At 39.1% G+C, this 17,761-nt stretch overlaps 1 protein-coding gene across 1 annotated transcript in view; it reads right to left on the bottom strand.

The window, feature by feature from the left end:
- Positions 1-17,761, bottom strand: part of dhx36 (DEAH (Asp-Glu-Ala-His) box polypeptide 36) — a 35,272-nt gene that overhangs the window by 3,996 nt on the left and 13,515 nt on the right. The window contains exons 13-24 of the mRNA XM_055045756.1: positions 13,771-13,858; positions 13,201-13,256; positions 13,053-13,117; positions 12,510-12,653; positions 11,568-11,685; positions 9,267-9,365; positions 7,501-7,674; positions 7,240-7,326; positions 7,057-7,140; positions 5,796-5,895; positions 5,498-5,588; positions 1,815-1,935 (exon numbers count right to left, since the gene is read on the bottom strand). Of these exons, the coding sequence (XP_054901731.1) occupies positions 1,815-1,935; positions 5,498-5,588; positions 5,796-5,895; positions 7,057-7,140; positions 7,240-7,326; positions 7,501-7,674; positions 9,267-9,365; positions 11,568-11,685; positions 12,510-12,653; positions 13,053-13,117; positions 13,201-13,256; positions 13,771-13,858 (1,227 nt within the window). The remainder of the gene's footprint in view (positions 1-1,814; positions 1,936-5,497; positions 5,589-5,795; positions 5,896-7,056; positions 7,141-7,239; positions 7,327-7,500; positions 7,675-9,266; positions 9,366-11,567; positions 11,686-12,509; positions 12,654-13,052; positions 13,118-13,200; positions 13,257-13,770; positions 13,859-17,761) is intronic.

The raw sequence follows: 17,761 nt of genomic DNA, 5'->3' as shown, positions 1-17,761 counted from the left end.
CAGAGAAGATCAAGTTTAACGTCATCGCACATTTTCCTCGTCTCCCACCCTCTTTTTTCTGCTTCTCTACTCTTCTGCCTCCTTCTCTCTTAGCGAGCAAATAACCTTGGAAATCTCACGCTGTCTGAATACCTCACTCTGCGAACGCAGAAGGGCGGCATTGAGCGGGAGGGAAAAAACACAACAAAACAAACAAAAAAAAAAGACTTAAATGCGACACTCGAAAGTGTAAATTACAGCCGAGCGCATTTTCTTCGTCGACACAGAGGTGGGACGGCGAGATGACAAAGATTCAGGGTCCAATCAGAGCAATTTCTCCATGAAATGTGGTTTTATTTCCTGTAGAGCAGCGACCCTCGCACAAGACAGATGGATGAGGAAAACAAGAGTCTGAGGAAAGCAGATTTATTTAAAAAAAGAAAGAAAAGAAGAAGACTCTTTTGAGTGTTGCGGTGAGCAATCGGCGTTGACCACTTCGCGTCTCTGACCACCTCTTGCATTGTGCCTGGAAGCTTTGAAGCCCACTAGCCTTTGAGATTGTGTTGAAAGGCGGCGTTTTTAATCAAATATTCATTAAGTGCAAAGCCGGCGTGGCACCTCCAGCAACCTTTAGCCACTGGTACTTCCAGTCCTCTCACAGGTGCTCTTCAGAAGAGGCCGGGCAGAATCCCAAAAGCCGTTTTCACACACGAGCAGAAATGTGCAGGAGAAAACATGAACAATACAGGCTTGTGTTCTTAGCCGTTGTTGTTTTTCACGCCGGGGGTTTCACAGTTGGAGATTTTTCCGCCAGAGATGCGCTCAAACGGCTAGATATTTGGGGGGGGGGGGAAATACAACCGCAGCACAGGAGGTGGGACGTGATAAACCAAATATAGATGAGTCAACGTTCTGCTGCTTCCTGACCTGTAAAAATCAACATGTCGATTAAAGGATACCTGCCTGGAAGCGCAAAGTACGCGCAAAGATCTAAAAACAATAAATACATAAAACCAACACTTCATTCACCAACCTAAAGATCTCACGCTTCAGCAGACATGAGTTATGGAAGAGGGAAGTGATCTAAAAGCGCACCAGCAAGTCCACGAATAAATGGCTAAAAAATAATAATCATAATAATAATAAAAAAAGGAACTGACCCGGTCAAAATCTGGACATAAATCCAATTGAAAAGAAGTGGGATTACCTTAAACAGGCTCTGCAATGAAGCTGACATAAACTGTACTCTGTAAAGTTTCTATATGGTGAAGTAAAAGACTTATTGCCAGTCACTGCAAATCGTCGGTTTTTGCAGGCACAGGTGGCACAACCAGGTGTTAGGTGAAATAGGCAACTTTTTTTTTCTTTTTGATAAAGTGAGAATGGTTTGAATAGGGTCTTTTTGACCTTCAGATATGAAATAACATTTTGGCTCCTTTGGATTTTTTTTTTCTATTTACAGAAGTAATTGGTATAAATAAAAAAATAATAATTTCCCTTTTATAACTAAGTAAAACTCCATTGAGATCTAGATCTCCTTTTCAAGAGGGACCTGAAAATGAGAAATTTGTTTGATGATGTGAAATATTTAAGAGTGACAGATAAAAAAACTAAAAAAAACTGAGAAAAGCCTGTAGGAAAGCAAATACGTTCTCATGACACTGAACAGGCGAGGAGAGGAAAATAATCTCTGGTGCTCCAGAAGATTAGTTAGTGTGCCGTCACAACTGTTACTGTTAAATTTTGCAGCCGATCGAAGATCAGATGTCAGCAAACGCCACTCTTCGCTCGCACACACAGTTTGTTCTACCAAAACAAAATGTCTGAGTACTTACGCTACTGGTTCTCATCTTCAGGTGGTAAATGAGCCATGTGTAGCTGAATTCCCTCTCTTCAGCATTGACCGATTTGGGATGGATACACACCTTCCCGTCGGTCTGGGTGTACACCTTCACCCTGAGATGGACGAGACGTGAACAGCAAGGCTTATATTCACGCTCTAAACTTTCTTAGTGGATTCTACTTCAGAAATGGTGAACATTCAATTATTCGAGGCATTTTTAATCTCAAATTCTTCAATGGTGGTAAAATACGGCTTGCTGTACGGTTCATAAATGTATAGAAGATTTTCAAAAGTTGCCTTAAGCCCAAAGCCAGCAAAACAACAACCACTGGGGCTCCATGTGAGTCACTAAATAATACCTGGCTCAGAATCAAGAGCAAGTTTCAAAATAGAGGATTGAATGTGATCTGTGAATCCTGGTTGACTGCAGTGCAACTCAGTCTAACTCATTCGTAGGCCGAAGCGGGTTGAGACCCCTAGATGTGGGTCGTCAAAAGGTCAGGCAAGCCTTCCTGGATAAAAAAAAAAGCCAAATAGTTTTTCTACAAAGTGCTGTTCAGGGTGAGATTAAGAAATCTCAGTACCGATTGGATGGATGGAGTTATTCTCTCAGAGTAGGGAGTTCGTTGGATGTTTTTAGAGAGCAAAAGTTGTTTCTCTAAGGGCCCAATGAGAATCTCTGCATGAAAACTGTGACAACTTTGCAGTTTGCTGCAGTTGAAACCTAAATTACTTATAAATACGCCACACCAGCCTGCTTTTAATGAAAGGAATAAAAAAAATAAAAACACTTTTGAGTCAGAGGAATATGAGGGTCATATGAAAACCTTGGGTTTGTTCCTACTGAGACTCCCCTCCATAGCCGAAAGTCTGGAGTTCATTTGAGAATTTTTCTGATTTTAATTGAATCCATTTTTCGTCTACAAGTAATATGTTCCCAGGGCCACATAGGCAGCAGCAGCACAATCCCTAGGCATGAAAAATCAGGCTTCGCATTCAAAAGCTGGACTGAGGGACTTTTGATGAAACATCACAAACATTTGCTAATTATTTCTCAGCTCTTTGTGACCAGAAAGTTATATTTATGCTTTCATCTTTCACAATAAAGGCCGTTTCCTGGGGCTGGTATATGAAGTGAAGTTACAGGACAGATTTGCTTCTTGTGACTTTTTCTTTTTGTGTGTGTGAATGTCACTTTGTGTGAAATTTCTAAACCTCAACTTGGCCATTTATATTCCATTTCTCATGCACACCAAAAGGCCAAGCAATCCCTTGTAGGATGACTTCTAAAAATAATTATTTGCTAAAACATCTAAGCCGTATTAGCTGTGTCAATGTGAACAGGGTTGAATACAAATGCAACCCAAATGTAACAAAGTGAAGGCAATGCTTATATAAAACAGCGTCCATATGACGCTGTGTGAAATTGTGCAGATCGACTTTGCGTCAACGCAGTAGGAATGTGCCGAGTTGTTGGCGCCGCCGTGGCTCGTCTTTGACTCGCGTTGTGTCGTCAAACCATCTCTTTTTAACCAAAGTCACGGTCAAATCTACTGCAGGACAGCTCATAATATCTCAAAGAATAGCAAATATTCTTTGACCTTTGAACACGGCTTTACGGCAGAAAAGTGCTTGTAATCGGTTACGTAACGACCACTTCTCTTCAACGGATCTTATTTCTAACAGGAAAACCCTGCCATGCCACGGTAAAGGTGTAAAATCACACTTCAACACACCATTCTCACAGAATTCAAATTTCATATAAAGTCCATCATTCAGAAACATTTTTCTTTTGAAAAGTAGGAAATATTACGTTTTAAACCTCACATTCAAGGCCATGTGTCGGTTTTTGGCTCTCAGTGGTACGAAAACCGGCAAACAAATTTGCTGGAAGAAAAAAAAAAAAAATAAATAAATAAATCACTGAATCCAGTCGCATGCATTTAGCTTGTTATTCTCAGAATGCTTCCTTTCATGTCTGCTAGAGAACAGAAGAACAAAAGAAAGCAGAAAGTCTGATAATCATGTCCAAGTTTAAAGTGACATCCTGTTTCAAATGTGGTGCGTGTGTGTGTGTGTGTGTGTGTGTGTGTGCGTGTGTGTGTGCGCCCGCCAACAAAACAGAACTGACTGCTGCACAGCTGAGAACTAACTGCAGATTGATTTGGTGACAAAGGAAAGCGCCCCTACACAAGCAATTAAATCCTTTTATCTTACAACTGGCCAGCTTCACATGCAAACAAAAAGAACTCGGTGAAAATTCACGGCATCCATAAAGGTGTTGCTAAGCACTAAAACGAAAGCGTGATCCCTTGATTATGACGGCTATTGTTTAAAAACACACTGCTGTGAAAAACTATTTACCCCCTTACAGATTTCTTTGGCTTCTGTTTTGCTGGCGTACGTGCGTGTTTCAGCTCAAACGAGATTCAATCTCAAACACAATCTGCGTGAATTCAAAAAGGTGTCCTCAAATGATGACCTAATCTAAAAATAGGAAATAAAATGAACTATGCCAAGTTCACCCAGTGGGAAAATGTCATTAAAAATGCTAATTAGCCAAACCTGAATTTTAAAAGACACACTCAAGGGCCTGATTACTGCTAGCCCTCACTTTGTTTGGACCTGTTCGACAACACGAAGTAGGCTAAAACATCTAAAAGGCAAAAACACTGTGACCTTTTTTTGGAAGATGTGCACCAAGATACATCTGGTGTACAACACCGAACATCAAATGCGGTGGCGGGAGTTTGATTGATTTGTCTGTTTCGGGATCTGAACAACTTCCGGCAATCGAAGGAGACATAAACGCTGATCGTTAGTGGATCAGAACCCCGAAGGAGAAACGTGAGGCTGTCAGTTGTGATCTTAACGTGAAGCAGGCATGGGCTTTGCAGCAGGTCGAAACCTTTGACGCAAATCTCAACTGAATGACTTCTAAAAAAATTTAAAAAAGACAGAATGAATATTTTTGAGTGGCTTGGTCAAAGTCTGGACTAAATGCTGAAATCTCACATGAGGAGGTTGCATTTAGACAATTGTGCAAAAAGAAGTTTGGAGTAACATTTCTCGAGAATGATGAAAAGGACTCATTGCCAGCTGCTGAAAACTATCAATGGCAATAGTCGTCCCCAAGGGGAACAATTCATTTATATACTTATTTCTACAGAGAAAAATAAACTACGATTGATTATTTGAAAACTGTATCTTGTATTCACTCTTCTGGTTTTACTTGAAAGGCAAAAACAGAAGAGAATATGTAAGGGGTTAAATTCTTTTTTACAGCACTGTGTTGTACATATTGCTTGTAATCTGACTTGATGTGTAATAAAATGTGATATATAAATAAAACTTCCATTCCCAAAGCCATTTATCTTTTGCACACAGGTCAAAGCTGCCACATATGACAGCTGCCTCAGGGCACCTCCGTGATGAGTGCATTGATCTTGAGCTGCAAAAGTGCCTTTGTTTGTTTCTTTTTTGACAATTTTTGAAACACGGTTGCCGCACAGCTGTGACTGTCACAATACCCTTCCAAAACTCCTTCTGGATGAGTGACTGTAGAGCCAGCACCATTTGTCTTTCAGGGAGAGAAAAAGAAAAAACAAAACAAAAACAAAACAAAGGACACAATGGATAATTTACTTCTCAACTTTCTCAGACTGACAGACTCACCCAGGTCTCTTTTTGCTGTAGGAGGGTCGGATCATGGCCACCTTGGGGTACAGCCCAGCAACAATCACTGCCTTGATCAACTTCTCATTATCTTAGAAAATATAAGACGATGATGTTTAATTACACACTGCTCTGTTGAAGGATTCTCTGGTTGAAAACACACACTGCTCGTCAATCGTCGGGGATGTTTGGCTTTCAGGTGAAATCTATGGAAAACTTACAAAAAAGCCAAATAATCCCCAACGTTTTGAGAGCAAAATAGTCTGAAAGACAATTAAAAGAAAACTCCTGTAGTTACCTGAATTGATATTGGACTTAGCGTCTTTGGGATCCCTGCTGCTGACAAAGCCAGCACTCATGAGATGTTCAGCAAACTGACCTTTCATGTTGTGCAGCATCTAAATAATAAAAAGGACACATTACTGGAGTGTAGGTTTACAGTTTATGAGCTTGATGTGCAGAGTATTAAACGTCATTTTGTTTTCTAAATTTTAGAGCGCGGCAACATGATTTCACCCGGGTAATTGGTCAGCAGATCTGCTTAAATAGCCAACCTGCAGTCGGCTGATTAGCAGTCACGCCACATGTAGCTTGGATACAGTAATTTTTAGACAAGGTTGCATCTGTAGGTGTGGTGAGTGGCACTCATTTAGTTCCCGCGCCATCTAGAATTTTTTTAATCTTTTGCAAGTGAGAAAAAAAAAAAACCCAACAGTGCCTCACAGAGCCAGAATCGGCTTTATAGGCTAAGACAGAAAGGAAACCTTTGGTTTCATGAGGTCACAGAATTATATGTAAACTTAAATATAAAAAGAACAATATGTGCATGTATATGTGCCTGCTCATTCAATATTAAATTTTTTATAAAAGCAGGTCATAATATTGGAAAGAAACATGTGGGAGCCAGAGAAAACTCATTGAAAAGATATTAAACTGGAGGATTAATAAGAAGTAAAAACTTTACTGGTTTCAAAACATAACTTTTTTTTTTTCATTTCCTTATACCAGCATCTTATATAAACATCAAAGAAACAAATTATGATATACAAGATATGAACTGCTTTTATGCATCTCCTTTGGCGTTTCCTGTCAGTGCTAAACTAAATGGTTTATAACTTATTAAATTAATTAGTTACAATTTTTATTTAATAAGTCTTTACTTTTGATCACCTCAAAGATCAAACTTTTTACACCTGAACTGATAAATTTGACACTCAGCTTGGACTGTTTGATTCGGTTTGAGATTTATTTCACATCCACAACATACAGAATAGTCAACCCTGAATTTAACATTTTAAAACATATTGCAGATAATATAAAACACATTCTGTGCTTTGTGAAACACTTTATTTGTGAAAAACAAAAAAATAATAATTATTGGTTTTGGCCTGAAAATGTTGCTGAAAATCTTTTTAGCCTAATAAAAAGAGGTTTGTTTGTGAGTTAAATGCATTGCTGCTCTTCTGCAAATTACTTTAAGCTGAATTACATATTTTCCCCCCCATCTGTCAGATGCAAAAACATGAAAAAAGAAACATTTTGCAATCAGCCAGCCTCACCTGGAGTGTGTTGGCAGACAGGAAGTTGTCCCAGCAGTAATCCTTCTCATACCTGGACCCCCGCTGCTTGGCTTCCTCCCATCCCTGGCAGCCGGTGCAGAAGAAATTAAGACATACTGAAGTCATCCAACAGTCACAGCTTAAAGAGACGAAGTCAGGGTCACAGCTGTTGGATTTGTTTACCTTGAAGGCATAAACAATAGTGAGGTGGTCACTCTTTGAGTTTCTGGACAGAGTCCTTCTCCTCATGTCTGCCATCTTCTCTTTCCCCTAAAAGAGACGGGCAGTTCCAATCCAAAAAAACTTCTTAAATATTCACGATAGATTAAAAAAAATAAAATAAAAAAAACAGCCAGAAGGAAGATCGCAGCAATGTGCTGAGGTGTACGTGCTCGCCTCTGCTCTCGATGTTGGCTTTCATGTCTGTGGACGCGGCGCACCTACCAGGGGTATGAAGAAAGGGTCTTTGAAGCTGAGCGAAGCGGCGATGGTGAGAACGGGGTCGAGGCATCCCAACAGAGCGCCGAACAGGATCAGCTTGCCGATGTGCGGCTCCACGGGGAGACGGGCCAGGTGGAAACCCAGCGCAGTCAGATTCTCTGCCTGATCCAGAGCGTTCTGGCGCACCATGTCACAGACCAGAGGGAAATGTTTCATGTCATCTTGTGCTCAGGACAATGCGTTTCTAATGACTCCCATCAAAATCAAGTGGTAGAGGTTTTACTTTACTTTTATGTCTGTGTGCATAAAGCGTTCTAGGAGTGGTACATTGAAAGTACTTCTGAGTTAAATCACAGGAGCTTTGCAATAAGCTCCTGTAAGGTCAATAAGGTCAGCGGTGTTACATCATCAAACTTGAAACTTAGCTGGGTGATTTTAAGAGAAAATGTTTTTCTGTGTTTTTTCGATCTGTATTGCATTCGAGGTAACCAATTGTTAATAGAAGGTGACTGCGGCAGTTTGCTGATTGAGTATTAGACAGAATTTTGCAGTACATCAACAAATCTCAGTTTTCCCCTCAGGCAAGGTTTCCCAACCTTTTTCTTAATATATACATAAAAATGTCTACCTCTCAGAATCGATTCTAGGGCATGGAAGCACACATGATGACTGTGTTGTTTTCTTTTTTCTCTTGATCAAGGTTAGGAAACTGTACTCTTCAAACACCATGAACAATCCAAAACTAGACACAAACATGCCTCATCATGTCAGGACTGGTTACTCTGGATCCCCATAAGGCAGTATTACATTTTAGAGTGTTTAGAAACAGTATTTATTTCTCTTTAACTATTTCATATTTGATCATTTTGCCAAAACAAGAAAACACAACTGTGTGTCAATGGGACTATTTTGTCATACAAAGTATGATAACACAGTGAAGTTCAAAGAAAAGTGATGCATGGTTTCCAATATTTATTTAAATAAAAACTATGGTCCGGTGGCTCCACTATGGCTCTGAATGACTCTAAAAATGATAAAGGACCAACTGATGTTTGCAAACAATTACTGGTCACGATTTTCAGTCAATATTCCTGGGAGGAGCCGTCTGTAAAATGAACTTGGGTGACAAATATTAGGCTAAAATAATATTAACAGTTTTTAAAAATGTTAAAAATTAAGAGGAGATATGGAAATAAGGACGCGGCAACAAAAAATCCTAAAAGAAATTTATGAAATGGGGAGGATGACTTCTCCAATTAACTTACATGTAGACTAATTTATTACAAATTAGAAGAAATATAACAAATGATTTCATAGCATTTTGTCTTTGAAACAATGTATGCGAAGGGTTCAAAATTATTTAATAGTAAACATAAGATGGTTCATTTTTCTCTCCTGCCCTTCCTGTAATATTAATATGACTTGTTTTTTTGTGTCTCATCATTTAAGACACAAAATGATAAGACACAAATTGTCTGTTCTCATCACTTTCTGCGATGTGTAAAATGTTTTTTTTCTTTAATGTTACAAGGATTGTTTGTATCTATATATCAATTATACCTGTATATAATCCTACCAAAACAAAATTTAAGATGACATAAGGCCAACAAACTTTTTTGTAATTAATTTAAGACTGGATTTTAGACATGGGAATTTAAGACGTATTAAAGATGTGCAGACAGCCTGACTAAGATGAAGTTACAGAACTATTTGATCCCTGTTAATCAACCCCAACCGAAACAAACTATATGTAATATTTAGTTTCCTACCAGGTCTGTGAGGCTCTTGATGGCGAGGTTAACTGCCTTCTCGCTCGGCGGGTCCAAGGCCTTCTCCAGAAATCGACTAATGGAGCCGAGCTTCAGAATCTAAAGGGTGCACATCAATTTTCATCCAGTCAGCCGAAGCATTTCATTGCACACTGTACTACAAACCAAGCTGTTGGGTATTGCATGAAATTAGGGCTCGTGTGCGTCTCTCTCTGTCCGGCAAGCTCACTCGAAAGGCAGTTTGGATGCGCGCCACTTGACACACATTTACATGGAGCCGCTTTAATGCGATTCCCTTAGTGCCAGGAAGAGCGAATTTGTGATAAGAGCTGATTCTATGAATGTCCACATTCACTTAAAGTGCATTCATTTCCACATCAAAAAAAAGAAAAAAGCAGACTTTTAAATTCACTAAAGAGTAAAGAAGCAACCACACATTCACTCTGCAATTGACAAAAAGGTGGGTTGTGGGAGAGATGTTGGAGTGTCTGTGCATTAGAGATTCAGCCTGGGGTCTGCATGCTGTCAGAGTGTCTCTCACTCTGAGGTTAGTCTGATGCATTAGTCAGCCTCTCACCCACCAGCTTTGAAAAAAATAACATATTATACACACACACACTCAAATTTATTGAACTGAAGCTGCAGGAAGATGCACGCTTGAAATCCAGCTGCTGGTGAGAACAATCACCAGAACTGAATGAACTATGGCTTTATGTTCCATTAGCGATGCTTTAAACACTTTTGAGTGCGCTACGAGGATTCAAAGAGGCAAACAGGAGAGCTCAGCAGCAAGCAGCCAACAGAGGAAAAAAAAAAAGAAAAAGAGAGCCATGTTCATATATGAGAAAGAGGCAATACGCAGATGTGACTACACTGTATTAAAAAAGAAACTGAAACAGCTGGAACAGGGGCGTGAGTCAGTCTGGGATGTCTTTCCTCAAACCTCATTAACAAAAGAGAACCAAAACCCGCCAGCACTGACTAATCCTTCACGCTTGGTTGGAATACTGATACAACAAATAAGGTAGGATAAATGTCTTTTAGAAAATTGCAAATCAGGGGATTTCTGTACACATTAATACGTTTTTTTTTTTCTGGATAATTCTCGTTGCAGATCTGATTGCTGTAATTTTGGAGAAGTGGCAACGGATAAACTGGCATAGATGTACCCTTTAAACAATTTCAGAAGCTTGATGTTAGCGTGCTTTATTTACATAAAAACTAGCTGTAGTGTGAGTGTTGGGGATCAACACCCAATTGCAGCTGAGCTTTATTTAGCCGACCCAAAACGTGACCTCATAAATAAAAGTAATTAAGATTGTGTCTTTAAAAAAAAAAAATACATGATCCATCACGACTTGAAGATGAGTTGTACACTTCCATGACCGAGAGGTTGCAAGCTGCAAAAGAAACATTGTAAAGATGTAAAAAGTCAAATCTAAGACTTTTTCAGATCTTTTTAATGCCACCTTGAATGAAATTTAAGCCAGAAAATTACAGGATGACTGGGGGAATCCTGCTGTCTTTCATGGGCTGACAACAGAAGTGAGTCAGTGGTAAAAACAAACATTGTCCAGACAAATGGACAATGTTAGAAAAAAGCTAGCTAGCTAGCAATGTTGTATTAGCAACTAGCTAACAACCCCAAGAATGTCCCGCAAGAATTAAACAACTACACACAAGATTAAATCATAAATGTACAATCTATGATTAGTGTATTACATTTTTTTGTATTAATTTAAGATATTTTATGGCCTCAACTTTATATGAATGAATTTAAGACTTTTTAAGGATGTGCAGACACTATGTGCATTTCAAAAGGGAATATTGGACAGAACTGGACAGTGATTCTGTAATGACCCAATTCTTTGTGGACTATGTCTAAAGACAAAGCATATGACAGAAAAGCCATATGCTTTAATTTGTTTAAGCAAGTTCCACAATTTCAGATAAAAGGTTGGTCAAAGATCCAGCCAGAATTATGCCAAAAAATAAAACAAAAGCCATGTGGTCAAACTGAAGGACAACATTAATGAGGTTGCATGTTTACATTTGAGCATGTATGCAGAATTATTACCCTGTGTGGATAAAAGAAGATTTACATTAAATTCAAACGTCTACATTCACGAGAATAGTTGTAAAATTCTAAAAATTAAATATTCACATGCTTGGGGGGAAAAAGCGCATACGAATCACATTGATGCTTGTGCTGCTTGTACATTTCTGAGTGGTACTGAAGCAAACCTTCCCTTAGTTCGGTTCCTAAGCCAAAGCCAATCTCTTTCTCCCCACATACATCACCTTTATCTGCAAGCAGAGCTCCTCCAGCGGTGTCCTCATAATTTCAGGTAATTGATAGGCTTCCAGCAGGCTGGCCCGCAGCCCATTGTACAGATGATAGCACTTTCCTGGTTGCACCCTGGATATATGTAAAAAAAAAAAAAAAAGAACCAGACAGAGAGAGAAGGGAAAAAAAGATTACATGTTATATCAGTCCTGTGACAAGGGCTTAATTTGAGAAATCAGTGGGATGAAACTGCACACAGTAAGCGGCTCCTGCTAATTGGGCCTTGCTGCTCTGCACTTTGATGTCAGAGCAACCAAACAGAACAGACGTCTCAAGTCGCAGAGTTAAAACAACCTGGGAGTGTCTGAACTTTGGCTCTTTGTGTTTGCAGACGGGAAGAAGTAAGATGTGGGCTGTTGGAAGCTCACAGAATGAAAACGGAGGCGCGGCAAATCTCTTGTCCTAGTGCGCGATACGTAGAAGGATTGATGGGAAGTGTGTCTTCGTTCTACATGTTTCACAAGATATCTAAATGTAGGTCAGGGACATGCACAGACAGACACTAGGTGGTGCTAGAGCACCTGACCTATTTCCTCCGGACAAAAAAGTGCCCTTCTGAATAACGTTTTTTTTTTTTTTTTTAAATAAAGTGTATCATAGGTGGCCCAAAGGTAGCATTTGTAATTTTGCCCTATAAGACTTTCCCAACCCCTGACTCAAACCTGCCACTTTTGTAGCATTGCTATACTTTATTCTGTTGTTGAGAATTTGAGAAACAAACCAGAAGCATGTTGAACATTATTAAACATCTTAATAATGTTAAGATGTTATTAATCATAATATGGGTATTTATTTGAAATGGATATGATGCCGAAGATGTGCCTGTGATAAACCTCACACTGCTAAGGCAGCCGACAGTTCCATGTGACGCATAAAGTCTCCATTTTTGCAAGTACCTGCCAGCACGTCCTTTCCTCTGTTTGGCGTTGGCCAAGCTAACCCACTCGGCCGTCATGGTGCTGATGTTGTTGTCGGTGTCGAAATTGGTCTCCTTAATCTTTCCTCCATCTATCACATAAACGACATCATCGATGGTGATGCTGAGAGAACGGGTGGGGAGATAAATCAGGAAAGAAAAGAGAAAAACTGATGAAATAATTTAAAAAAAAAGGTTTTTAGCAAGAAGAGTCCATATTAAGTGAGGTGATGTCAGGTGGAGCAGCTTCCTAAATTGTTCGGTTTATGTGAATGCAGCGCTGTGTGAACACTAAATTAAACTTTCTCATCCATACTATGGAGACAGTATTTGTGATCAATCCAAGAAATATATGCATAGGTCAGGGACATGCACAGATAGACATTACTGGGATAAAAGCTGGCTTTTATCCCAGTAATGACTGGCACTCAGCGCATCATTACTGGCACAAAGGGGGAAAAAAAATGGCCACACTTAGAGAAGTAATGGACTCGAGACTAATCATGGAAACAAACATAAACACCTGGTCTCCGCGATATTGGTTGCAATCACAATCTTTCTGACTCCTGGCGGGGGTCTTTTGAAAACCTGGAGGAGGTTGGAGAAGAAAGATGAAACAAGATGTTTTGGTTCGACTCGAGGATGATCAGAGAACAAAGAGAAAGTTTTACCTGCGTCTGATTAACAGTGGGCATGAGGGAGTGCAGAGGGATGATGACGAACCTTTCTGAAACATAGGATGTAAAAGCAAAGCTGAGATAAAACAGCAGCAAACAGAATAATAGAATAGGTGGATAAATTAAATGTAAATGCATGTCCTTAGCTGTATTTATTACATCTAAGTACAATAACTGTTTGTGTGTTTCACAAACAGTGACATTTAAAAACATGTTGCCCATGAGCTGGAAATTCAAATGGAAAGACAAACAGTTTAATAAACTTAACAATTTTTAAAAATTGAGTTACTCGAATTATCCCTTGAAGCCTTACTCGAATTAGGTAAAATCTAAAGAATTAACCAAAATCAGAAACTTATAAGGCCATGACTTTCTTACCTGGGCATTTTCAAATTGCTCAAAGGATGTAATCTGTAAATCTATTTCATTCTGGAGCTCACCAAAAAGAAATAATGTTGTTGGTGTATAAAAAAAAAAAAAAAAACAAACAAAAAAAAACCCTGTTTATTCTCTTGTGTTAAATGAAGTCAAAACCAATAACCGTTAAATAAAAGATGAGCGTACCTGATCGGAACATTTGCTGCGCCATGAGGAGGTCATTGAGACTGCTAATGTTGTCCCAGCCGGGCAGGAAAACCAAGATTGCTCCCTCCTGCCAGAAACGATTACAGAGCCGTTTTTAAACAAAGGCTATGGTAAAAGCAAACCTGCCAACCATCCATTAAATAGTCATTACAACAGTCATTATGAGCACGATGCCCAGCAGCAAAGAGCTGAAGTGAGCTAACAAGGCCAACTTCCCTTAGGCCTCTCAATGAGAGATGGAACGCCTTGCCAACATCGTTATGTCAGCAGCGTCCTGTTATAACGGGGCAGTCTCTGCTGCACATCAGTTCACGTCTCTCTGACACCGCGAAAGAAAAGCAGACCACCAAAAACAGACAGCAAAAAAATACAGACAAATGAGAGATGTGTCAATGTTAGGAAACCATGAACAGAGTCTGCAAATGACAATGTCGGCCAAGCTAGCGAGAAATCAAACCAATACAATAACGATGCAATATCTGAAATAATTAAATGATCAAAGAACAAACCAATAATTCCTAAATCAGATTTGCAGTTTCCTATGTATGTATAGGAAACCTACTGAAAGGTGAAGAAAAAGCCTTTCCAACACAAGCATAAATTAAGATACAGTTAATGAAGTGGAACGGAACAGGGAATAAGTATCGAACACATGGTGAAAAAGGCCTTATCTGCCTTTTTGTAAGCAAAAATGGCATAAAAACCTTAGGAACCAGCTGATTTAGGAACCAGCTGATTTAGGAACCAGCTGATTTAGGAACCAGCAGCCACTGAACAGCTGCAATAACAGATACCTGTAAGAAATCAAAACCTCCACAGTCTTTCCATATGTAATTAAAACGCTTAGATTGTTGTTTCACACTTAAAATCTATTGCATAAGAAAAAAAAAAAGACACTGGATTGGACCAGAAGCGTCTACCACAGAATAATGTAGCCAGATAAAATATGGCAGTTTGGCTTTTGAACATAAATATGACTTGTGCCTGTGGCTTTAATAAAGTCTTAAGCCACACTTCATGCAGCTTTCCAAACACCACCATGAAAAGCAGATCCATCTAGTTGTGCTGCATTAGGATGTAAACACTCCTCTTTGCACATTTCAGCAAACCCGCCAATCTCATTTGAGGCGAATACTTTGTTGGTCGAATAGGAGAGGAAATCCAACACTAACGAATAAAAACATATGGTCTATTAGAGAAGAGATCCGCTGCCGGAGTCAAAGTAATTTGATTACCTTCGGTTTATGCTCTACCTGCTGACTCTCTCTTACTGACTCTCTCAGTGTCCTTGTTTCACTTTCTCAGCACGCTCTAATAGAAGCAAAATTAAAAAGTCGCTTGATAGCAGCTGTAAAATATGAGACGTTTAACGTCTATGCAGAGACGTTTTTGCACAGTCTGTGAGGATTTGCCCCACCACCTCGTCACTGAGTCAAAAAACATTAACCGTAATAAGGATGAAGACCCCAAGCAGTTCACACGATTTCTATTTGTTTGATCACAATCACCCGGACGCGCAATGAAACATTTTGGAATTGGTAATCATCAACAAGTCACATCAAAACAAAGAGGAAACATGCTAAAGTTAGCCTAGCATGTCAACAAATAGCTTTCTATACAGTCAGATATATCTTTTAAAAAAATAGGAAGGTATTCCTCGATTTCCTTCCCATCCTATCAGAACATTGATGGTGGGTCTGCTTGAAATGTATTATGGATGAACAGATTTGAACATTTTGTTCAGAGCATACTAGCACTGTCTTGATCACAATCCTGAAATCTTTCTCTTCTTCAATTAAACGCACAGCCAAACATGGCCACCCACGCCCTTACTCCTGCTGCAACATGTAAACAACATGAGAATTAACAGTTTTAGGACAGATAGTAATATGCTGAAAAAATATATACAATACTCTTTAAAAGTACTGACCACCTTGGATGTTATATCCATTTTATTGCCACTACATTTAAATCATATTTAGCAAAAAAAAAAAAAAAAAACTTGAGAAAAATTTCACAAAACAACCAAAAATAGTCTGACTTCTAAAATCAGCGCAAAGATTAGCTGTGCAAGAACCTAAAATTAGGCAAAAATGGATCTCAGTGTGAACTCAAGTAGTCAGAAAAACACTCATTCTTCAAAAAGAGAAATTATTCACCAGCTGAACGGAGTAAAACTAAAATACCAACACAAAAAAAGTCATTTTATAGCATTAACTACCTCTGCCTTTTAATTACACATAATTATTATTCCCAAAGGCTTGCACTCACATGAGCGAGTGTGTGATGTAGAAACTGTGTATATACAGTAGCTACAATCTGACACATGAGGCACGCAAGGAAGCGGATTAGTTCAAAAGAAAAAAAAGCAAGGAACAGTTCAGCGGTGTTAGCCTACTATTTGGCAACACGCACAGTGATCCTCCACTGATCCTCCCACAGAGCTTCACCTAGCAGGCAGTCATTATTGCTTGCATGTCAACCCCCTTAACGTCTAATCATAGACCCCTTCAATATAATTAACCAATCATCACAGGCGAAACCCGACAGACAGGCCATATTCTTGGTGCGGAGTGGCGTCATGGCGAATCAGTGCCTTTCCCTCTGAGCCGTTTGACAATGCCACGGCAAATCAACTGGTCGAGTGGCTGAGTGGCGGCGTGACTGATGGAGATACGGCTACATATAGGAAAGGGTAATTATTCTGTCTGTCCGAGTTAGTCACTCCTTGTTCCGAGGCGCTCTTTTTCTTCTCAAGTCTTTCGCACCTTTTGGGCAAAGCCGGCGGCCGCAAACAGACATAAGTAATACGACTAGTTCCACGTTGATCGGAGAGGAATACGTTGGAAAAAGCAATCGAGTTCCTTTTGTTTCATTTCCTGAATTGCTGTGAAATGTTATCCTCAACATTATTGTTTCAATTCTGGCAATAAATGGTATCTCAATACCTTCTTTCATGTCCTACAAACTCTTAAATAAGCTTTAGTTGAAAAACTTCTTTCAAACTTTCTTTTAAAAAATATATATAGATTTTTCCACTCATTTTTTGAAATTATATGCTTGGATACATACCCGTGTTACAATAAGTTTTGTAATGCGATAAATTGTCCTAGAAATTATTGCAATAAAAGACATTATTTTCGTCTTGAGGTCAGTTTTAGTGATATGATGATAAAGGCATAATAATGCATGTTCAAGACGTGTTGAATCTCCAAAATAAAACACAACATAAATAAATCAATCTTATATTGATTTATCATGTGATTGATTGCTTATTGATTGACAGGCTTATGGATACAGCTCTCTACGAATCATCAGCTTCTTTAGTAATTACGTTTTAGTTTAGCTTGCTCCGATTGATAGTGACAAATATCAAGTCAGCATTCTTCCATAATAACACATGCATTCATAATTCTGAATAAAAAACCTTTGATGTTCTCATATAAAATTTCAATAATTTTTGATTAGATGCGAGCGACAATTTTCAAAATTAGATACAAGCGCTAGTTGAGAAACAACACTAAAAGGAGCTTCACTGCTAGAATTACAAAAATACTCATACATTCAGTGATAATCTAACTGTTAATAATATGTAAAAGCAGCAGTGAAAACATGCTGAGATGAAAGGATGAAACCTGATGAGAACTGGAAGGAGGAAGGAAAAAAAGGGGGGGAGGGAACTGAACGTGTAGTGGGAGAGCATCTGCTCCATCACTCATTAGTACAGATCTGTAGCCAGGATCTGTGTCATTTTCTCTGATCTAAAGTCACTCTGTGTTTGGAAGCTTGCCCCGCTCCCTCCATCTGCTCTCCTCTGCCTCTCTCCTTTTCCAGCTCAAGCAGCCGTGTCACCTGTTAAGGTTTTTTTTTTTGTTAGTATGTTTTTTTTAACTTAACGTGAATCCGTTTTCAACGTGTTGCACCGCGGACTGCCAGTGTTGAACGTGTCAGGAGAACAACGCAAACCTAA

This window comes from Poeciliopsis prolifica, unplaced genomic scaffold (assembly GCF_027474105.1).
Source record: "Poeciliopsis prolifica strain line A6 unplaced genomic scaffold, Auburn_PproV2 SCAFFOLD022, whole genome shotgun sequence".
Taxonomy (NCBI): Eukaryota; Metazoa; Chordata; class Actinopteri; order Cyprinodontiformes; family Poeciliidae; genus Poeciliopsis; species Poeciliopsis prolifica.
The sequence above is the reverse complement of the archived record's forward strand: the minus strand, read 5'-3'. Positions and strand labels throughout refer to the sequence as shown.